Below are 23,358 nucleotides of genomic sequence, written 5' to 3'. Positions count from 1 at the left end.
GTCCTCTTCTTTCCCCAACATCTCCCTTTCTTTTTCATTTTCTCTCTTCCATCCAGCCACCCTTCAGCTTAAGCAACGGGGGGAGGAATAGCTCAGTGGTTTCAGCATTGGCCCGCTAAACCCAGGGTTGTGAGCTCAATCCTTAAGAGGGCCACTTAGGGATTGGGGGCAAAAATCAGTATTTGGTCTTGCTAGTGAAGGCAGGGGACTTGACGCAAGGTCCTTTCCAGTTCTAGGAGATAGGCTATCTCCATTAAATATTATTATAATCCTGTTATTTCCCCCCCACCCAGGTTTCTCACACAGAGGATGAATGCCTGAAGTTTAAAGCTCACCAGTTTTTCGAAGTTGGTCTCATTCAGCCGGCATCCGTCACAGTCTACGACTATTACACCATAGGTAACAGATCGCAGCTCTTCTCACCATTCAAGGCACCATGGCTTCAAATTCTGCTCTGGGTTACATTGGTATCATTACCTCTTGCAGTCTTTTGCTGCAGTACTTAGGTATCATTATCCCCGTGTCACAGAGGGGATGCACTGAGATGTTGAGAGACTTGCCCTCAGGTAAACCCTAGACAGCTAGTAGCACAGCTGGGAGCAGATTGCCGGTTCAGAGCTCTAAGTACAGCTTCCGCACACACAGTCCCCTCCCACCATTGGAAATAGAACCCAGGCGTCCTGAATCCCCATCTCCTGCTCTACACTAGCTCATGCTCTCTTCTTGACTTTTCCAGGTCACTGTACCCCTTTCAGGAGTCGGATTTGCCGTGCGTACCCCAAGTTTCACCTCACTTAAAAATGACTTACTTTCAAAATCAGACATAAAAATGCAAACGTGTCCCAGCCACACTAATACCAACAAATTGCTGACTTCCTCATTTTTTACCATATAATTATAAAATAAATCAACTGGAATATAAATATTGTACTTACATTTCCGTGTGAGACGTGAGCCTGTTTACACTTGTGAGCCTTGTTAGTCAGTGGATGGAAAGTAGCAGCCGCTGGCCAGCTTTCCCGCTCTCAAGGCAGTGCCGCTGCCAGCAGCAGCGCAGACGTTAGGGTAACGTGCTATGATATTGCCACCCTTACTTGTGCGCTGCTGCTGGCGGGAGCGCTACCTTCAGAGCTGAGCGGCCAGAGAACAGTGGCTGCTGGCTGGGGAGTTCATGTTGTTGGAGGCGAATGAGGACTATTTTTTTCAATCCTGCTCTCATACCCCCACACAATATCTACTCTCACTCCCACCTGCTCCTGCAGTGTTTGTTGAATTTTTATCTCACTCCTGCTATTATGGCAAAGGGCCCTGCGGGATCCCAGTCCTGCTGCAGGGTTCTAGAGCCTGTTGTAAAACTAGGCAAATATCTAGATAAGTTAACATAACCCTGGGGTACCGCTGGGGTATGTGTCCCCCTGGTTGAGAACTACTGGATTAGAACACAGGGGTTTTAGACTCAGACTTTAAGACCAGACGGGACCATCATAATAATCTAGTCTGACTTCCTGCCCATCTCCCAGTTCCTCCTGTTCTAATATTACCCCATGCTGGAAATACATGGTCACACTCATCACCTTAACACACCCATGCAAAGGTAGACAAAATAATAAAGGGACCTCTGACTACAGGCAATAATTATCCTACTTGCCCTCTCCCCCCGTTTTACCTCCAGCGGTGAATTTCCTGCTAGTGTGATTAACAGGGTATCTCCAACAAGCACCATTCCATCATTTCAAGTTGATGGTTTCCTATAGCTAAGAAAGTCGTTCCCACTGACTGCTGCTCCCTTCCCCGGGGTCACCCAGTGGGACTTCTGCTTGAGTAAGGGCTTCAGGGTTGTCTCCTAGATGCTGTAAACCGCGGCCGTTGTTCTGCGGGAGGGGGAATGATCCGTGTCTCTGATCTTTCTCTAGATGACCGGTGCACCAAGTTCTACCACCCGTCTAAGGAGAGCGGGCTCTTCAATAAGATCTGTCACGGGGAAGTCTGCCGCTGTGCAGAAGGTAAGGAGAGTCCTGTCTCTGCTTACATCTCGGGTAGGGTTACCATATTTCATCAATCAAAAAAGAGGACGGGAGGAGCCCAGCCCTAGCCCTGCTCCTGTCCTGCCCTAGCCCCGCCCCTTCCACTCCCTCCCACTTCCTGCCCCCCTCAGAACCCCTAACCCTTCCCCCCACTCCTTGTCTCCTGACTGCCCCCTCCTGGGACCCCTGCCCCTAACTGCCCCCCAGGACTCCACCCCCTACCTAAGCCTCCCTGCCTCTTGTCCCCTGACTGCCCCCTCCTGAGACCCTCTCCCCATCCTAACTGGCCCCCTAGGACTCTACCCCCTACCTGTACCCTGACAGCCCCAACCCTTATCCACACCCCCACCCCCAGACAGACCCCCGGGACTCCCACGTCCCATCCAACCACTCCCCACCCCCTGACAGCCCCCTCCAGAACTCCCGACCCATCTAAACCCCTCTGCTCCCTGTTCCCTGACTGCTCCGATCCCTCTCCCCACTCCTGCCCCCTGACAGCCCCCCCCCAGAACTCCCAACCCCCCCCCCCGCTCCTTGTCCCCTGACTGCCCCCTCCTGGGACCCCCCCCACTCTAACTGCCCCCCTAGGACCCTATCCCCTACCTGTACCCTGACTGGCCAAAACCTTATCCACCCCCCCACCCCCAGAAAGCCCCCCTCCCCGAACTCCCGACCCATCCAACCCTGCTCCCTGTCTCTGGACTGCAGAACCTCCCTGCCTAGGGTTACCATACGTCCTCTTTTTCCCGGACATGTCCGGCTTTTCGGCACTCAAACCCCTGTCCCGGGGGAATTGCCAAAAAGCCAAACATAGAATCATAGAATGTCAGGGTTGGAAGGGACCTCAGGAGGTCATCTAGTCCAACCCCCTGCTCAAAGCAGGACCAATCCCCAGACAGATTTTTGCCCCAGATCCTTTAATAGCCCCCTTAAGGATTGAACTTACAACCCTGGGTTTAGCAGGCCAATGCTCAAACCACTGAGCTACATGTCCGGGAAAATGGTAGCTCTGCTCCTCCCCTGACTCTTCGGCTCTGTTTAAGAGCCGAGCTGCCCGAGCACTACCGGCTTCGGGCAGCCCCCTTGCCTCCGGACCCCAGCCGCCGGGCAGGCAGTTCCCCTCCCGGGCTCCGGCGGCGCAGGGTCCGGAGGCATGGGGGCTGCCCGAAGCCGGTAGCGCTGGGGCAGCTCGGCTCTTAAACAGAGCCAAAGAGTCAGGGGAGGAGCAGAGCCTCCGGCCGCGGCGGCTCTGCTCCTCCCCGACTCTTCGGCTCTGTTTAAGAGCCGAGCGCTACGGGCTTTGGGCAGCCCCCATACCTCCGGACCCTGCGCCGCCAGAGCCCGGGAAGGGAAGTGCCCGGCCGGGGGCGCAGGGTCCGGAGGCAAGGGGGCTGCCCGAAGCCCAAGCGCTACCGGCTTTACGGTTTGCCGGGCAGCCTCCAGACCCTGCGCCCCCGGCTGGGCGCTTCCCCTCCCGGGCTCCAGCTGCGCTGGGGAAGCGCCGGCCGGGGGCGCAGGGTCTGGGGGCTACCCGGCAAACCGTGAAGCCGGTAGCGCTCGGGCAGCCCTTTCCGCGTGGCTGGGAGTGAGAGGGAGGAGGGGGCAGAGTTAGGGCGGGGAAGGGGCGGAGTTGGGGCGGGCGGGGGTGGGGAAATGGGCGGGGCCAGGGCCCGTGGAGGGACCTCTTTTTTTAGTTAATAGATATAGTAACCCTATCCCTGCCCCATCTCTGACCCCCTGGCCCCCTTACCGTGCCGCTCAGAACAGCATCTCGAGCTCCGCGTGGAGCCCAACACGCTGCTGCGCTCCCTGGCGGAGCGCGCAACCTGGTCCCCGCCTTCGCAGAGTGCTGCAGAGCGGCGCGCTGGGCAGCGGGGGGGGGGGGGGGGAGAGGAGGAGGAGCTCCAGACTGCCGGAGGCCCGATGCGAACGGCCGGCGATCTGCGAATGCAGGGATGGGGAGGGAGGGAGAGAGAGGAGGGGAGTGATCTCAAGCTGCAGGGGAGAGGAGGGGGAAGCGGAGGAGGGGCTCTGGCTGCCGGAGCCCCGTGCGAGTGGCACGATCCGGCTGGCTGCCCTGTCAGCCGCACGCGCTCTGCATGGGGGGGAAATCCGGACATTTACAAATCCCCCCCCGGATGCTATTTTTAACTCAAAAAAGCCGGATATGTCCGGGAGAATCCGGACGAATGGTAACCCTAATCTCGGGTGGAGGCTCCCTTGTCAGCTTTACCAGCAAACGTGCACTCCCAAGGCCCCCCAGCATCACCCCCTCTGTCGCTGATCACGACCCTCCTTCCCTGTGGGTTCTGGGTGATTCTCACGTGCGATACAGGCTCATGACAGCCACAGGCAGGATGGTCCCTGGGTCTGTCCCCCAGCCTGGAGCTCTGACTCTTGGCCAGCTGTGTCCCTGCTACACACCACCACATACAGGAATGGTGGGACCAGGGTCGGGGTGAGGGCACCCTCAGTGGAAATATGTGGGGGATGCACCCCCACATGAACTCATGCACACCTGGGGAGGTGAGGCAAGAGAGGACCCAGAAGGGACTGCAGGGTCTGGGATCGAGCCAGGGAGTGGAACCCAGAGGGGCTGGAATGGGCCTTGGAGGAGGTAGGAACCCCCGGGACCCACTTTCCCAGCCTGAAGCCTGTCCCTCACCCCCGCAGAGTCTCAATATCTTCCTTCACTCCCTCTCCTATCCCTCCTCCCGGCATTCACAGAGGGTTTCCACCATCTCTGACCACCTACCCTCACACACGGTCCCTCCCTCCCTTCTCCAATGGCAACCGCACCCGCCAATCGCAGGAGAGCTGGCAGCAGGATGTAGAAACAGCATTTCTCTAGCCAGCCGGGTGACTGGGAGGGAGCGGGTATTGGAGACGTCAGTTCCTCCTCTCTGTCCATCAGGGCCTTGCGGGCTGGGCGAAGCCAGCTGATCCGTGGAGTGGGGCTGCACACATTGAAGCAGGGCAGTCTGGGATGCAGGAGTTGCTGGGTTTCCAGCCATTCCGACGGGGATGCTCCTCCCTGGTTCTGAAACTTCATTGGAAACATACCAGCTGTTTCAATGGTTGGAATCCGGCCTGGGGTGGGAGGGGGGTGACATGAAGTCAGGCACTTCTTTAAAATATCTGGGTCTTCTCATTCCAGGATGCCCAGAGCTGGCCCCCCTCAGCCCCCTGCTGTCAGTTTCAGCACAGAGGCCAAGTATTGAATGAGCCATGGAGGCTCCACTCCCCACTGACTCTTAGGAAGGGATCCCCTAGAAGAGGGTGGAGACCCATTGGTGGGGCCGTTGTTCAGTGGGGAACTTGCTGTAGCCCGGCTGTCTGCTGGGCACACAGAGAGGCGCTCAGTCTCCGGATCTGTCCTTCCCATCACCTTTGATTCCCCATCTGCAGCTCCACTAAGTCCTGTGACCAGGCTCCTCCTGGCGCTGACCCAGGCTGATATCCATCAGTGCAGAGAGGGAAGTGAGCTGTGATTGCCAGGCCTATTTATGGTCCTTGGTTATTTCATACATCCAGGCAGAGTTCCTCTGGGCAACGTCTACTGATTCCTTTGCAGAGTGTCTGAGTCGGTCTGCTCAGGATCGCCTCATTTAGACCCTGCAACCTACCCCTCCGTCCCTTGTTTCTTCTTTTACCGTGCCCCATAGCACTGGCGCTGACTTTTATTTTTCCCGGTGGGTGCTCCACCCCCACTCTGCCCCTTCCCCCAAGACCCCACCCCCGCTTTGCCACTTCCTGTCCCCACTCTGCCCCCTCCCCTGAGACCTCCTGCCCGCTGCTCTCCACTGAGTGCCTCCCGCCAGCCACCAAACATCTGTGGCTGGTGGGTGTTGAGAACTTCCTATTTTTTTTCCATGGGTGCTTGAGACCCAGAGCACCCATGGCGTTGGCGCCTATGCCCCATAACGTGAGGGGTGGTTGCCTTCATGGCCACTCCCTTGTCGGAGGAGATGGGCCTGTCACTGTGTGGGTTATTGCGCCTCACCCAGGATTCAAATAGCTGGACTCTTGTGCATCACTAATAACAGAGCTGAAACTATGGTCTCCCTTGGTGATTCTCTACCCATCTTCCTTCCCCATAGAAAACTGCTTCATGCAGCGGAAGATAGAGGGTCCCATCACCCTGAACAAGCGAATGGAGGAAGCCTGCAAACCTGGAGTGGATTATGGTAAATCTGTGATTTGGATCTGTGGAGTCTTTCTCCATGAGGAGAGAGCAGAGACAGGGTTCGGAATTCGATTTGGATTGTAAAGTTTGCCTTTGGGGCTGAATCAGGGGTAAGGTCTGGATCTGCTGGGGCAGAAACCTCATGAGATTTTGGGGCCCTAAACTCCCAGAAATGAACAAGATCAGATGACTGGTTAAGATTCAATCTAGCCGTAAGTATTTATCTGCCCCCATTTCCCTAGTATCTGAGCACTTCACAGTCTTTAATGTGTTTATCCTCACAACCTTCTGTGAGGAATGGCAGTGCCATTATCCCCATTGTACAAAAGGGGAAACAGAGGCATGGAGCGACTAAGTGACTTGCCCAAGGTAACGCAGCATGTCTGTGGTGGAGGAGAGAAACGAACCCAGGTCTCCAGCTATTGCCATTATCATGGGACCATCTTTCTCACAGCCAGTTTGGGAGTCAGTTACACACTGAATTCTCTACAGAAAAGTACTGCAGACCTTCAACTGGTGTTTTGTATGTCTTCCTTTTTTTAAAGTGTATAAAACCAGGCTTGTTAGCAGTGAAGAAGTGGGCGGTTCTGACTACTACACCATGGAAATATTGGAAATCATTAAAGCAGGTAAGAGCTCCCCTTCTACAATCAGGTGCAATTTCTTTGAGTGGCCTTTGGGATAAAGGCCGGCATAAGAGCTATTTCTCTTAGCCAGAGGAAGTGCTAAAGCAAGGCTAATCTAGTTTCATGCTCCAGGCCATTAACCTCTCGCCACAAGGGGACAAGAAAGAATTTGCTCAACCCACCGAGGCAGCCATGCCACGAAGAGGCAGACAAAATAACAGGGGGGAACCTCTCCCTGTGGTCAGCCTGGCACAATTGACCAGTCTCATTACGGGCTTTTTCAACCTTTCTCTGAAGCAATTGGCATTGGCCATTGTGGGAGTCAAGACCCCTGACTTGGGGCCCTTTGGCCCAAGCTGCTATAGGGGAGGTGGAGTCTCTCTTCCTCAATGCTGAGTTTTTTATAAATCAATATAAAGGCAAAGTAAGCAGGGATCTCATCTGGAATATTGTGTGCAGTTCTAGTCTCCCATGTTTAAGAAGGATGAATTCAAACTGGAACAAGTACAGAGAAGAGCTACTAGGATGATCTGAGGAATGGAAAGCCTGTCTTATGAAAGGAGACTCAAAGAGCTTGGCTTGTTTAGCCCAACCAAAAGCAGGCTGAGGGGAGATATGATTGCTCTATATAAATACATCAGAGGGATAAATACCAGGGAGGGAGAGGAATTATTTAAGCTCAGTACCAATGTGGACACAAGAACAAATGGATATAAACTGGCCATCAGGAAGTTTAGACTTGAAATTAGACGAAGGTTTCTAACCATCAGAGAAGTGAAGTTCTGGAACAGCCTCCCAAGGGGAGCAGTGGGGGCAAAAGACATATCTGGCTTCAAGACTAAGCTGGATAAGTTTATGGAAGGGATGGTATGATGGGATAGCCTCATTTTGGCAATTAATTGATCTTTGATTATTAGCAGGTAAATATGCCCAATGGCCTGTGATGGGATGTTAGATGGGGGGGGGGATCTGAGTTACTACAGATAATTCTTTCCTGGGTGCTGGCTGGTAAGTCTCGCCCACATGCTCAGGGTTTAACTGATTGCCATATTTGGGGTTGGGAAGGAATTTTCCTCCATGGCAGACAGGCAGAGGCCCTGGAGGTTTTTCACCTTCCTCTGCAGCGTGGGGCACAGGTCACTTGCTGGAGGATTCTCTACACCTTGAGGTCTTTAAACCAGTATTTGAGGATTTCAATAACTCAGACATAAGTTAGGGATTTGTTACAGGAGTGGGTGGGTGAGATTCTGTGGCCTGCATTGTGCAGAAGGTCAGATTACATGATCATAATGGTCCCTTCTGAGTCTATTAGCCCCATTTCACAGGTGGGGAATTGAGGCACAGGGAGATCGAGTGACTTGTGCAGGGTCACACCAGGAGTCTGTGGCAGAAACAGGAGCTGAGGCCTGAACTCTTCAGGCCCAGACCGGTGCCGCAACCACAAGACTGTCCTTCCTGTCTCTAATGACTGCTGGAGCTTCAGTGATTGGTTATCGTAGCAGTCACACTGGGGTGAATTTGTACTGAAATCTCAAGAGAACACCTAGGAGTCACCTCTTCTCTGTTCCTTTCATCTTCATCCCTCTCCACCCCGTACTATCTCCTCCTCACTCTGCTCTTATGTGTGACGTCTTTTTTCACCTTCCCAGGGACTGATGAAAATCCACAAGGGAAAACCCGCCAATTCATCAGCCACATAAAATGCAGGGAGTCTCTGAGGCTGGAGCGTAACAAAGACTACTTGATCTGGGGACTTGGCACCGACTTGTGGCCCAGGAAAGCTGAGTAAGTAGCCTCCTGTGGTTACCCTGCGTTAGTCAGTTTCAAGCAGACACGCCCTTAACTAATTACCCATCTATTTTAGGTACCGATCAGGCCCCCATTACTGTACTTTCTGAGAGCCTCACAATATTGAATATATTTATTCTCACTACAGGAGGCAGGACAGCGTTATTCCCCTCATTTAATGGGTGGGTAAACTGAGGCACATACAGCCTACGGTCCAGGTATTGAGGCACCTAACTCCCACTGACTGGCCTTAGGTGACCTCTCCAAAGTACCAAAAGGAAGTTTCTGGAGTTGCTGGGAATTGAATCCAGATTCACCTCATAATCTAACCCTGGACCACCTTTCCTCGCAGGGGCTACCCAACTATTTCACCAGCACAAATCACATTGTCAGGGCAATTTCATGGTCCCTGCATCCAGCCACAGTTGTTCTTAAATCACTTAGGTTTAAACTGGGTGGAAATATAAATAATTAGGGTAGAAACTGCACCTAAAAATGAGCTTCAGCAACAGAGATGCAGCTCACAGAGGCTAAAAGTTCCATCCTCATGCTGTATCTGGAGCATTGCATGCTGGGCTCTGTAGTCTCTGGGCAGGACCTATGAGAGGGGAGGCAACCCACTGTTTCTCTGGAAGTCAGATGTGGCCCTTAGGCATAGGTGGAGTGTGGACTGCCTGTCTGGGGAGGCTAGACCCCGGCCCTGCCCGTTCTCCACAGAATATCAGGGTTGGAAGGGACCTCAGGAGGTCATTTAGTCCAAGCCCCTGCTCAAAGCAGGGCCAATCCCAAGACAGATTTTTGCCCCAGATCCCTAAATGGCCCCCTCAAGGACTGAATTCACAACCCTGGGTTTTGCAGGCCAATGCTCAAACCGCTGAGCTACCCCTCCCTCCTGCTGGAGCCCCAAGCCCACCACCGTGGCTGCCAGCCCCCCCTACCCCAGCCCCAGGCCACTCCGGCCGGCCAACCCGAGCATCCCCAGGCCTGAAGCGTTGGGTGCCGCAGCCCCAGCGTCCCCAGCCCCGGAGCACCAGGTGCTGCGGCCCCAGTGCCCCCTGCCCAGGAGCGCCGTGTGCTGCGGCCCCAGCGCCTCAAGCGCCACCAGTCCTGGAGCACCAGGGAGCACCAGCACCGGGGGGCCCCAGCCCCAGGAGCACCCAGCGGCCTCAAGTCCTGAGCCACAGGCCAGCCCGTGCTAGCCCCAGCCCCAGCCCCAGCCCCCTTGGGGAAGAGGAGCAGCCTGCATGGGCTGTGGCCGGGGGGAAGCGGCGGGAAGCAGGATGGAGCTCTGGGCAGAGCATGAGTGGGGCGACACCTGGCTGCTTGAGGAGACTCAGCCTCCCCTGGCCTGCCATACCCGCTGTCCATGCCCCTAGGCAAACCCAGCTGCCTTTAAGGAACTGAGCAAACAAGTTGGACAAATGTGGTGCTTCATTGCTCACCCTTCTGCCTGTCCGTCCCAGGCTATCCTACATCATTGGCAAGGACACCTGGATCGAGAAGTGGCCCAACGAGGACGAATGCCAGGAGCCGGATTTCCAGAACCTCTGCCAGGATTTCCTTGTGTTCTCTGAAAAGATGACCATGTTTGGCTGCCCAACCTAAACTTGGACCCAGCTTTCCCAGCAGCCCAAATGGGACAGTTTGAGCTGAGATGGAGAATAACGCTCAGGTGGAGACATCTCCACTCAGAGTCCCAATGCTGCTGACACTCGCCACTAGCCCTGTCCTCTTTGGGGGTTTGTCTCTCTTTTCTTCTTATTGTTTCTCTCTCTATATATAAAAGGCTGATTTCTTACCCTGCCCTGCTGTGTGACTTTTTACCAATCTTTACATAGTCTGCAATATAGCTGTAGCGCCCCTCTCCACCTGGTTACCTCCTTTAATGCCAATCCGCTTACAAGTTTTGATGGACAAGGTCTGGCTTCTTTTGGATCCCACCACCCACTCAGCAGGGTGTATCTTCTTTCTTTTTTTCCTATGAAATTATTTGGCGGTGCCTCCACCCCCCTCGCTCCTCCCTGGCAGGGTCACCAAGGCAGCTTGGGGGAAAATTCTAACTACAGAGCAATCCCCACTTACTTGCCAGATAGTTGGAGACTTCCAAGAAATAACACAAAAATATATTCAACACAATAATTATATTAAACAGGAGACAAATACAACACTATTATAGTGAAACACTATTTTTAGGGTCACCGGTGCCCACACTGAAAATACCTGTGACTTGATGTAGTAAATGTAAAATGAGTGTCCCGTTGGTACACGTACTTTGCTGCGGCCCTTGATGACCTAGAACCACAAAATTCTTCTCTGTGGTGATTTAGCAGTGTGGCCGTGTCATAACTATAAAGGGAAGGGTAACAGCTGTCCTGTGTACAGTACTATAAAATCCCTCCTGGCCAGAGACTCCAAAATCCTTTTCCCTGTAAAGGGTTAAGAAGCTCAGGTAACCTGGCTGGCATCTGACCCAAAGGACCAATAAGGGGACAAGATACTTTCAAATCTTGCGGGGGATGGGGGGGAAGGCTTTTGTTTGTGCTCTTTGTTTGGGAGTTCATTCGCTCTTGGGACTGAGAGGGACCATACATCAATCCAGGTTCTCCACATCTTTCTAAACAAGTCTCTCCTATTTCAAACTTGTAAGTAAATAGCCAGGCAAGGTGTCTTAGTTTTACTTTGTTTTCTCAACTTGTAAATGTACCTTTTACTAGAGTGTTTATCTTTGTTTGCTGTACTTTGAACCTAAGACTAGAGGGGAGTCCTCTGAGCTCTTTAAGTTTGATTACCCTGTAAAGTTATTTTCCATACTGATTTTACAGAGATGATTTTTACCTTTTTCTTTAATTAAAAACCTTCTTTTTAAGAACCTGATTGATTTTTTCCTTGTTTTAGATCCAAGGGGGTTGGATCTGTATTCACCAGGAGTTGGTGGGAGAAAGAAGTGGGGGATGGTTAATTTCTCCTTGTTTTAAGATCTCAGGGGGGTTGGAACTGTATTCACCAGGAGTTGGTGGGAGGAAGGAGGGGAATGGTTAATTTCTCCTTGTTTTAAGATCCAAGGGGTTTGGATCTGTATTCACCAGGGAATTGGTGAAGGTCTCTCAAGGCTACCCAGGGAAGGAAATTAGCCTTGGGATGGTGGCAGCGGACCAGAGCTAAGCTGGTAGTTAAGCTTAGAAGTTTTCATGCAGGCCCCTACATTTGTACCCTAAAGTTCAAAGTGGGGATACAGCCTTGACAGGCTGACTGGGCTCGGTACAGCCCAAAGGACTCACAAGTGGGAGGAGGTGGTAAATCCTTCCACAGGTGTAATATGCAGCGGGTTATAAAATCCTCAAACCCTCACTCCCTGGCTTGAGGACACAGTTCAGGGAGCAGGGGGTCCCCAACACAAATTCCCTGACTAATTAACTAAAAGCTGGTGCACTCACAAACTCCATGAATGATCCTCAGGTTCAGAGCTGACTCTGGACTCCTCGGTCACTGCAGAGGGCTGATCTCTGTGGGCAGGGATCCTCGTCAGGCTGCGTCGGTCCCAGGATTTCCCCTCACCACAAAGGGGTTCAGGGCTCAAGGTGTAGGTTACACAACTACACTAACATCCAAACTGTCATCTCCTAGGCCAACCTCCAGGCACACACCCCGCAGGCAGCTTCCCTGGACTTAGCAGACAGAGCAGAGCTGACCATGTGGGGACTGGTCTCACGTAGGGAGCTGGAGGGCGAACTCAGCCTGGCTGGGGAAATTTCCCAGCAAAACTCCACAAACGGGGAGTCATCAGTGGAGAGGGAAAGGCCCAGCTGAGGGATCTTGCTGTCAAGTCCCTAGAGGCCAGTTCTCAGGGGGAACCCTGCATGCAGGCCTGGGACTCCCCAGCTCCCCACACAGCCAGTCCTGCCCTTGCCCTGGCTGGCTCCAGACTGACTTCTCCCCTTTCCTGAACTCCCTGAGAGGGGCATCTCGCTCCCTATTGGTTGCCGGGCAGACTCTGGGTTTGCCTTGGCTCCCCCTCCCTAAGAGCAGACAGAGCCCCAGGAATCTAGGTCATCTCTTTGGGGCTTACATAGCTTTATAAGTAACCAGCTACTAGGATCATGGGTGCATGAGAAACACCTTAAATTAGATTAGGATGGACAAGCATGAAGGGGTGGCTAGATAGGTACGCATGGATGGATATTTGGGAGCGAATCTTCTGTACCTATGTGTGCCTAGAGTGACCACACAACCCGTTTTGGCCGGGACAGTCCCTTTTCTCAGCTCTGTCCCGGCTGGCACCATGGAGATACACAGACACTCTCCACCAAAATCCACAGCGCCACCAGATGCCCCGGCCGAACAGAATTCTGAGGAGGCGGAAGTAATCTTAGATCAGGAGGCAGCTCCTGCTACCTGTAACTCCTTCTCGCCAGAGGAGAATGTTATGCCCTCTCCACCCACTGCTGGGGATGAGCTCAGGAACTTCCAGGATCTCTTCAAACAAATTGCTGACATGCTCCAGGTAACCTTAGAGGAAGTCTCTCTTGGACATGCTCCACACGGCCACCTCCTCCCAGCTTGCCCTCCTGATTAACTCAGCACTCATGGAACCTGCCGAGAACATATGGCTGACCCCCGCTACCATCCATGCCTTAACCCACAGGTTGAGAACTACTGTGTTAAAGGCTCATGAGAGGAGTGGTCCCCAAACTGTGGGACAAGCCCCCCTAGGGGTGTGTGGAGGAACATTTGGTGTGGGGGGGCGCATGGCAGGGAGCACCACACAACCCCACCCACCACCTGGGGCCGAGAGGAAGCACGACTCAGCCCCACTCTGCCCCCACACCAGCTCCGCCCCCATCTGCAGCTCCACTCAGTAGTGGGTGCTCCTTGCAGTCAGCGCTGACCCCACGGTCCCAGCACGGTGCTAGGAAGCAGCGGAGGTGACTCAGTAGCGGGTGTTCTCCTCAAGGGGGCGCTGTGCTGCTCAGGGTGCCAGGCTTGAGCAAGAAGGCAGTGCTTCTATATGCTGGGAAATTTCCCAAAATCTGGGAATTTTTGAGAAAAATGTTTCACCTTGGGAAATTGGGAATTTTCATTCAAAACTTAAATAATCCTGGGAAAATTTCCTACAAAGTAAAGACTTTCCAAATCTCAAAAATCCTGGGAAGTTTTCATAAAAAGTAAAATATTTGGGTTAGTTTTAGGGTTAGGGTCGGGCTGTGCCGCTCTCCTATTGGTGGTACTTCATGACAGCACAAGTGAAGTGACACGTGCGCACATGCACTCACAACAAACCAACCTCAGCAACAGCTGGCTGGCGGGTAATGAGGAGATGGTTATCAAATTTATCTTCTAGGTAAGGTTTCTTCCAATAATTAAATATATTGCAATACTTACTGATTACGATTAGTTTCTTGATCTGTCATTAAATCTCTAAAATTATGTATTTCGTGCTTGCAGTTGCACAGAGAATGTGGACCAGAGCCTTCGGCTGTTCATACATTTGTAACAGCACCTTCCTCCAGGCAGATATTAAATATCTTCGCCTACTGTGTTAGGTAATATATAATATGTTCCCTTCTTTGATTTAAATATAAATTGAAATACACATTATACTAATTACACTGCTCTACAGCCAAAATGCTTCTGAAATAAATGTAGTCAAACTTTACTAATTCTGGGTCACTGAGAACAAAAATTATGCTTAAAATTGTTGATTGGCTCTAGTTTTCAAGATATGCTGTTGGGTCAGTATATACGACCCTTGACTTGGGAATGGCGGAGGATAAGTGAGTTATAAAGGGAAGGGATCTCAATTTAAACCAGAAATGACTAAAATACATCTTTGACTGGATCTATGAATAAATCTATGACTGGGTTTGGACAGTACTTGCTTTTTAGGCAAAACAATGAATGATGCAATCTGAAGCTGGTATTGCGTCATACAGGATATGAATTGCATCATGTTATTCCTAGAAGTCATGGATGATGCAATCATAACGAAGCTTACATCACTCTGCTGAACAAATTGCCCTATATCAGCTCTAGAAATCATACAGTGTCGTGCTCTCTTATTTGTCAGTGTTTGATTTTGCAAAGGGACACATTTCTGTTTAGCCAAAGTGAGCAGAGATGCCTCGTACTTGTGTGAACAGTGCAGATAACTTCTGCTATGTTTGTGGTGAAGTGACTTTTGCATCACAAAAGCGCAGTATAACCACTATGGTTAAGAAAGCCTATCAACTTTATTTTGGCTGCAAAATTGGAGAGCAGGACAAGAGGTGGGCCCCACACATATGCTGCAACACTTGTGCAACAAATCTTCACCAGTGGTTGAACAGGAAAAGGAAATCTATGCCTTTTGCAGTGCCAATGATTTGGAGAGAGCCAACAGATCATACCAGCAATTGTTACTTCTGCATGGTGCCTCCAGTTGGGAAAGGTGTGTCAAAGAAGAAAAAGTGGACTGTGCATTAACCAAACATTCCATCAGCTATATGCCCAGTACCCCACGGAGAAGGACTGACGGTTCCTGATGCACCAGAATCATTCTTACTTGAGTCAGATGAGGAAGAGGAAGAGGATGAAACTTCTGGTCCTGAACCATCAATGTCACAGGACCCACATTTTCTCCCATCCTCCTCCTCTGAACCACACCTCATAACACAAGGTGAACTGAATGACCTTGTCAGGGATTTGGAACTACTCAAGAGTAAGGCAGAGCTGTTGGGCTCCAGACTACAGCAGTGGAATCTCCTGGCAGGTGATGTTAGGGTTTCCATGTTCTGTGACCGTCAAAAGGATCTTGTCCCATTCTTCATGGAAGGTGATCTTGTAGCCTACAACAACATCGATGGTGTGATGGCAGCCCTCAACATCGTTCACGATCCAGATGAGTGGAGACTGTTCATTGATTCATCGAAGACTAGTCTTAAAGCTGTTTTACTGCATAATGGCAATGTTTTGCCATCAATTCCAGTTGGTCATGCAGTCCATGTGAAGGAAACCTATGACAACATGAAACAACTTTTGAGGTGCATAAACTATGACCAACATCAGTGGCAGCTTTGTGGCGATTTGAAGGTTGTTGCTCTCTTGCTTGATCTGCAGACTGGATACACAAAGTACTGCTGTTTTCTCTGCGAATGGGATAGTCGTGCAAGAGATTCCCACTACATCAAGAAAGATTGGCCACTCTGACAGTGATAAAACCAGTAAAAATATTAATGATGGTAATAATGATCCTAGTGACGACTCAGACCATGAGTCAGAAAATGGATAAAACTCAGAGATTATAATAATCAGGAAAATGATATAAAAGTGTTATTTGTTCTTTCTGTTTGCTTTTTTATCTTATTTTATAATCATATGTTTACTTTTTCTTTTTTCAAAGTAACTTTGATGTACAGTACACTGCAGGGCATCTGCTGTACTTATTAATACTTTTGTATTAATACTTTTGTATTGTAATACTTTAGTGAAGTTTGTGTAAAATACATTGTTTTCTATAATTTCAATCCTACTCCTCATGTGTTAAATATTTTATTTACTGTATAAGTAACCTAAGTTTAAAATTGAAAAACATGTCTATACGGATAAAAATTATAATAAATGTGAAATATCTTGAACGAATAAGAATAATTTGGATATAATATATATTATATAGTTATTAAAAACACACATATTACGTTCCTTTGAGATTTTGAAATAAAAAACTTTATCTGGGAATTTTTCACCAGATTTGGGAATTTTTTAGCTCTAGGTTGGGAAAAGTTGGCATCACGATGTAGAAGCACTGCAAGAAAGCCGAAATCAGAGGGCCTGGCCATGCTGTAGTATTTACAGATACCGTACCACTATGATAATAGTCAGGATGTTTGCTCCAGTGTCCACTTTGGTACTCCCTCACTTCCCCCTGCAGTTCCTTTTGCATATGGAATTCGTCTTCACTTCCTGTCCTAAACAGCTGTTTTTACAGTCGTTAAAAAGCTGCCAGCTTCCTTCCCAGAGGTATCCACAGGGATTTATCTGGAGTTTGTCCCCTATATGATCCTGCCCCTTTCAGACGAAGCTGCAAGAGTACAGGCCTTTCACAGCCAATTCTACCCCGGTTTCCTAGTCAGCTCATACAGCGGGAGGGGATGACGGGCTCTGATCTCTTATTGAGATCTGAAACGTCTGCAGTTAATCTTTGTGCCGTGCCCAGATACCACTGGGATGGACACCAAATAAATTCTTGGAGTAACAACAAGAGTGAAACAACTTCACAGCTATGAAGCTCCACTAAGAGAGAAGGATTATACCTTTTTCCCAGGTGGGTAAACCGAGGCATGGAATGCTCATGTGACTCATCCACAACAGGGCAGTGACAGAATTAGGAGTGGTAGAACCCAGGAGTCCTGACTCCTGGTCTTTGTGCTCTAAACTCTGGAAAATATTCCCAAGCTGTTCTGAGAATCAGGCTAGGAGCTAGGACTCCTGGGTTCTCTGCTCTAAACACTGGCCAATATTCCCTCGCTGTTCTGAGAATAGAACCAGGAGTCCAGACCCCTAGTTCCCTGTTTCAACCAATAGACATCCCACGTATATGGACATAACTTCCCACATTCAGGAGCAGAATCCAGGAGACCTTTGTCTCCTGCCTTGATTATGCAAATAAATCAGTCAATTTGCACCTCTTGTGTTTTTATAATTTTTTTTGGCCTATATGTTTTGCTTTTCTTGCTCATTCTTTGTGTCTGTATTTTTATGTCTAGCCTGTTTGGCAGAGCTGTTTTAGTTACGTTCACAGGCAAGAAAGGGGCTGCAATGTATCTTCTTTCTTTTTTTGCAACGGGAGAAGCCAGCGTCACATTGCAGCAATCTGCAAATTCAGATTATTTATTAGGTATATTACAGTGGCACATAGGAGCTGCCCCCCTTCATTGTGCTAGGCACTGTACGAACAAAAACCAAAAAGTCCCTGCCCCAAAGATCTTACAGTCTAATTATTTATTGTGTGTATCACAGGAGCACCTACAGGCCCCGATCAAAAATGGGGGGTACCTGGTTGTAGGTGCTGCACACCCGTAAAAGAAAGAGACAGTCCCTGCCCCGGAGAGCAACGTAAGCCTGGGGGAGGGATGGGTCAGAGTTGGAAAGTTAAGCACATGAGTGTTTGCAGGATCAGGGCCTGAGTATTAGGGCTGTTTACCTCGGCTTCAGCTTTGGCTTTGAATTTCTTGTCAATTTCAGGGGTAAATTAGGGGCAACTGGTGCTGTATCCCAGTCCGGTCACCTTCTTTCCGCCTTGCAAACATTCAGTGCTTAGAACTGTCCCATTGCAAGAGCCCTGTTGTGGGGCGGCCTCCTCCCACGCACCCCCTCATGGCCTCAAGCCAATCCAGCAGGTAGCCCCCTGCCTCAGTTTCCCCCTTTCGAGGGGCTTCTGCAATAACTCACAAGCCCTTTCACAGCCCATCTCATGTTTGGGTTTATTAAATTAACAAATATTGCAAAATAAAGTTTGCCAGTCCTTCCTCAAGTGCATCCATGCGCCCCTCTTTATCAGGTCACCCCCAGACTTTTCCTGCCTGTTGTCCCACTCCCCACATCCCAGCTGCCTCCATTGGAGTCTACTCACACCCTGCAGTCTCTGTGCTAGTCTCTGTAGCCAGTGATTTTAGTTTAGTTTCCATTTATTGTGTGATGTTATGATTAATCCGTATTTTATATAATATATATAATAATTGTAAATTCACCAAAGTTGATTTGTAGGATTATAAAAGCGGGGCCGGCTCCAGGCACCAGTGAAGGAAGCAGGTGCTTAGGGTGGCCAATGGAAAGGGGTGGCACGTCCAGGTCTTCGGCGCCAATTTGGCAGCGGGTCCCTCAGTCCCTCTCTTCCTCTTTGAGCATCTGCTGAAGTGCCGCCGAAGAGGAAGAGAGGGAGCAGCACAATTGAGCTGCCACTGAAGTGCCGCTGATCAGCTTTCTCTCCTCCCCCCCCCCCCCCGCCCCCGGTTCACTGCTTGGGACGGCAAAAAAGATGGAGCCGACCCTGTATAAAAGTATAAGATTGATCAGTATTTAGAGGCACTATGTAGTAGACATGAGTAAGATAAGCTGAAACGCAAGAACCTGTAGAGTGAGGACTGCATGAATTTGGTAATATTGTGAAAGTATAAGGTCTTATATTTAAATAATAAATGCTGTAACAACAGATACTGTCTCTAACACATGCCTTAACCACAAGATAAATGTGGTACGCCAACGTTAATGAGAACATACACAGCCTATAGAATTTGGGGTCCTGTTGGGTATAGACTGTTGTATTGTTCTCTGGTTCATTACACACGGTTTATTAAATTATGTGAGGGTAGCAGACCCAATGATCAGTGATTTGAAGGACACTGTGGCAATCCAAGATGGAGCCTGAAAACTGTCATCTTGTGACTCCATCTTGTGACCTTCTGTCCACTGCCAGCCTGGTCTGGATAAAACTGGACTGAACCGGTTTTTCCCGCCACTGGGCGATCCCCAAGGTTCCATCACCTCAGACTGTTTCCCGCCTTTCTGCGGATCGTACCATGTTTTCCCGTCGTAGAGTCTGTAACAGAGCTGGGGTCACAGGCTGATGGGGCAGTCCATCGCAGCGACCGTGTGTGCGGTTTCGGGTCTTCGTGGCCACTTGCCAGGCAGCCCCTGCAGAGCTGTGCGCCCCTCCCCCCGCTCCGAGCAGACGCCCCTGAGGAGCAGCCCATAATGGCTTGTTTAGAGTTACAAACATTTCAGAGTTACAAACAATCCTCTGTACAAGCTGCATGGTTTGAAACGTGTTTAGAGTGGAAGCTCTTTGGGGCCAGGGCTGTGGTTTTGTTCTTTGTTCATACAGCTCCTAGCACAGGGTCTATGGTCTGTGACTGGGGCTTTTAGGTGCTACCACAATAAAAAATAATAAAAGGGATCCACGTGAAAAATTCGCCAAGTGAAAGAGGGGAGGAGGAGGGGGAATTGAATTGTTTCAAGCTTCCGAGATCTGCCACTTTGTGCAACTTCTTGTTGCCACCTCACAAGCTTTGTGCTAGTGCTTCTAAAGTTACAACAGTAAATGCACTGGGGCCCAGATTCTCATAGGCATTGAGGTGCCTAATTCCCATTGTTTTCAATAGGAGTTAGGTGCCTAAATACATTTGGCAGTCTGGGACTAAGAGATTAATCCTTCTCCCCTTGAAGTCAATAGCAGGACTCCCACTGACAGCAGACTACTGTATTTGCGGGAGGCCTGAGCCCTGCCTGCCCACTGTGCGAGTCCTGCCTCCCCCCCCCCCCCCCCCCCCCGGGGAAGAGCTGGCATCGCCGCTCCCCCCTCCCTACACATTCATCAACACCCCACATTTTTTACAAAAAGTCAGGACGGGGCAGGTCTGAAAAAAGGGACTGTCCTGGCCAAAACGGGTTGTGTGGTCACCCTAGACACTCATAGAAGACTCGCTCCCAAATATCCATCCATGCGTATCTAGCCACCCATTCATGCTTGTCCATCCTAATCTAATTTAAGGTGTTTCTCATGCACCCATGATCCTAGTAGCTGGTTACTTATAAAGCTATATTGCAGACTATGTAAAGATTGGTAAAAAGTCACACAGCAGGCCAGGGTAAGAAATCAGCCTTTTATATATATATAGAAACAATAAGAAGAAAAGAGAGAGAAACCCCCAAAGAGGACAGGGCTAGAGGCGAGTGTCAGCAGCATTGGGACACTGAGTGGAGATGTCTCCACCTGAGCGTTATGCTCCGTCTCCGCTCAAACTGTCCCCTTGGGGGGGCTGGGAAAGCTGGGTCCAAGTTTAGGTTGGGCAGCCAAACATGGTCATGGCTTCAGAGAACTCAAGGAATTCCTGGCAGAGGTTCTGGAAATCCGGGTTCCGGCATTCGTCCTCGTTGGGCCACTTCTCGATCCAGGTGTCCTTGCCAATGATGTAGGATAGCCTGGGATGGACAGGCAGAAGGGTGAGCAATGAAGCACCACATTTGTCCAACTTGTTTGCTCAGTTCCTTAGGGGCAGCCGGGTTTGCCTAAGGGCATGGGCAGCGGGTATGGCTGGCCAGGGGAGGCTGAGTCTCCTCAAACAGCCAGGCGTGGCCCCACTCATTCTCCATCCCGAACCCCATCCTGCTTCTCGCGCTTCCCCCCAGCCATAGCCCACGCAAGTTGCTCCACTTCCCCAGGTGGGCTGGGACTAGCACGGGCTGGCCTGCGGCTCGGGACTTGAAGCGGGTGGGTGCCCCCCAGCTGTGGACCTGGTGGCGCTTGAGGCGCTGGGGCGGCAGCACACGGCGCTCCTGGGCTGGTGGCACTGGAGCCGCGGCACCTGGTGCTCTGGGGCTGGGGATGCTGGGGCTGCGGCGCCCAACACTTCAGGGCTGGGGGCGCTCAGGTTAGCCGGCTGCAGGGGCCCAGGGCTGGTGCAGGGGGGCTGGCAGGCTCGGGGCGCCGGTGGGAGGAGGAGGGCCGGTGCCGGGGTCTAGCCTTCCCAAACAGGTGGCTCACACACCATCCACGCCTAAGGGCCACATCTGACTTGTAGAGAAACAGTGGGTTGCCTCCCTCTCATCAGGGCCAGCTCCAGGCACCAGCCCACCAAGCATCTGCTTGGGGCGGCGCCTGGAGGGGGGCGGCGGGGCGCTCCAGCCCGAGAGCGGGGCCGCGACTGGGCTTGCCGCCCTCCCCGCCGCGTTCCCGTCGCCGGGGAGAGCGGAGCCGCAGCGGGCTCGCCGCCCTCCCCCCGGCGCTCTGGACTGTCGAGGGGAGCGGGGCCCCAGCCGAGCTCGCCGCCCTCCCCCCGGCGCTCCGGCCGGTCGGGGAGAGCGGAGAGCCGCGGCGGGCCCTCCCCCCAGCGCTCTGGCCGCCGGGGGCTCTCCGCCCTCCCCTGGCACTCTGGCCGCCGGGGAGAGCAAAGAGCCCCGGCCGGGCTCGCCGCCCTGCTCCCGGCACTCTGGCTGCCGGGGAGAGCGGAGAGCCCCAGCCGGGCTCTCCGCCCTCCTCCCGGCGCTCTGGCCACCAGGGGCTCTCCGCCCTCCCCCCAGCGCTCTGGCCGCCGGGGAGAGCGGAGAGCCCCAGCAGGGCTCTTCGCCCTGCTCCCAGCGCTCTGGCCGCCTCTGTGAGCTGCATCTTTGTTGGTGAAGCTCATTTTTAGGTGCAGTTTTTACCCTAATTAATTATATTTCCACCCAGTTTAAACCTAAGTGATTTAAGAACAACTGTGGCTGGATGCAGGGACCATGAAATTGCACTGACAATGTGATTTGTGCTGGTGAAATAGTTGGGTAGCCCCTGTGAGGAATGGTGGTCCAGGGTTAGACTACTTGGCGAACCTGGATTCAATTCCCAGCAACTCTAGATACTTCCTTTTGGTACTTTGGAGAGGTCACCTAAGGCCAGTCAGTGGGAGTTAGGTGCATCAATACCTTTGAGGACCTGGACCTTAGGCTGTCCATGCCTCAGTTTCCCCATCCATTAAATGAGGGTAATAACGCTGCCCTGCCTCCCGTAGTGAGAATAAATACATTCAGTATTGTGAGGCTCTCAGAAAGTACAGTAATGGGGGCCTGATAGGTACAGTAACTCCTCACTTAACGTTGTTATGTTCCTGAAAAATACGACTTTATGTGAAATGATGTTAAGCTAATCCAATTTCCCCCTAAGAATTAATATAAATGGGGGGATTAAGTTCCAGGGAAAATTTTTTTTGCCAGACAAAAGGCATTATATACATTTTAAACATGCAATTTAATACAGGTACTGTACTATAATTTGGAGGTGCCCCTGCCTTACCCTACACAGGCACAGCCCACTGGCACTGGAGATGAGGCAGGCAAGGAGGCTGAAGGTGATGTAGGCTAGGAGAAGCACGTTGCGCAGCAGCGACCACTTTTCCCCTACTCTGCAAGCACCAACGGTGGCGGGCTCAACCCTCAGCCCACCCACACCACCCTTTCCCCCAAACCCCCATCCTTCACCTGCCTCTTCTTCCCCCACCCCACCTCCTCCCCTTTTACTTCCCAGGCTGCATCCTCGCTCCTCCTCCCTCCCTCCCCTCTCCCTTCTAAATGCCACAAGCCACGTGATTGCCCTGGGCAGGAGGCGGGGGAGGAGGGGGAAGGCGTTGATACACGGGGTCTGCCGGCGGGCGGGAGGCGCTGTGGGGAGGGGGGGCATAGGGAGGCAGCCAAACAACGTAAGAGTGGAGCATTTCACAACTTTAAATGAGCATGTTCCCTAATTGATCAGCAACGTAACAACGAAACAACGTTAAGGATTTAAAGGGAGGAGTTACTGTACCTAAAATAGATGGGTAATTAGTTAAGGGCGTGTCTGCTTGAAACTGACTAACGCAGGGTAACCACAGGAGGCTACTTACTCAGCTTTCCTGGGCCACAAGTCGGTGCTGAGTCCCCAGATCAAGTAGTCTTTGTTACGCTCCAGCCTCAGAGACTCCCTGCATTTTATGTGGCTGATGAATTGGCGGGTTTTTCCTTGTGGATTTTCATCAGTCCCTGGGAAGGCGGGGGAAGGTGAAAAAAGACGTCACACATAAGAGCAGAGTGAGGAGGAGATAGTACGGGGTGGAGAGGGATGAAGATGAAAGGAACAGAGAAGAGGTGACTCCTAGGTGTTCTCTTGAGATTTCAGTACAAATTCAGCCCCAGTGTGACTGCTACGATAACCAATCACTGAAGCTCCAGCAGTCATTGGAGACAGGAAGGTCCG

At 51.4% G+C, this 23,358-nt stretch overlaps 2 protein-coding genes across 4 annotated transcripts in view; one reads left to right on the top strand and one right to left on the bottom strand.

The window, feature by feature from the left end:
• The window catches only part of LOC101953192 (complement C3), a 219,455-nt gene extending 207,962 nt beyond the window's left edge, over nt 1-11,493 (top strand). For both annotated transcript variants that reach the window (XM_065576277.1, XM_065576276.1), the window contains 6 exons: nt 294-399; nt 1,914-2,003; nt 6,125-6,211; nt 6,756-6,839; nt 8,486-8,621; nt 10,088-11,493. In XM_065576277.1, the coding sequence (XP_065432349.1) occupies nt 294-399; nt 1,914-2,003; nt 6,125-6,211; nt 6,756-6,839; nt 8,486-8,621; nt 10,088-10,229 (645 nt within the window). In that variant the 3' untranslated portion in view covers nt 10,230-11,493. The remainder of the gene's footprint in view (nt 1-293; nt 400-1,913; nt 2,004-6,124; nt 6,212-6,755; nt 6,840-8,485; nt 8,622-10,087) is intronic.
• LOC101950459 (complement C3-like) overlaps nt 1-23,358 on the bottom strand; it is a 214,266-nt gene that overhangs the window by 107,151 nt on the left and 83,757 nt on the right. The window contains exons 39-40 of one of the 2 annotated variants that reach the window (XM_042844156.2): nt 23,009-23,144; nt 20,244-20,576 (exon numbers count right to left, since the gene is read on the bottom strand). The exons of the other annotated variant lie outside the window; for it this stretch is intronic. Coding sequence (XP_042700090.2) covers nt 20,435-20,576; nt 23,009-23,144 — 278 coding nt within the window. The 3' untranslated portion in view covers nt 20,244-20,434. Of the gene's footprint in view, nt 1-20,243; nt 20,577-23,008; nt 23,145-23,358 lie in introns of those variants that run through there. 2 annotated transcript variants of the gene reach the window in all.

The sequence above is a fragment of the Chrysemys picta genome, chromosome 22 (assembly GCF_011386835.1).
Source record: "Chrysemys picta bellii isolate R12L10 chromosome 22, ASM1138683v2, whole genome shotgun sequence".
Lineage (NCBI taxonomy): Eukaryota > Metazoa > Chordata > Testudines > Emydidae > Chrysemys > Chrysemys picta.
Note: the sequence above shows the minus strand (reverse complement) of the source record. Positions and strands in the feature narration are given on the sequence as shown.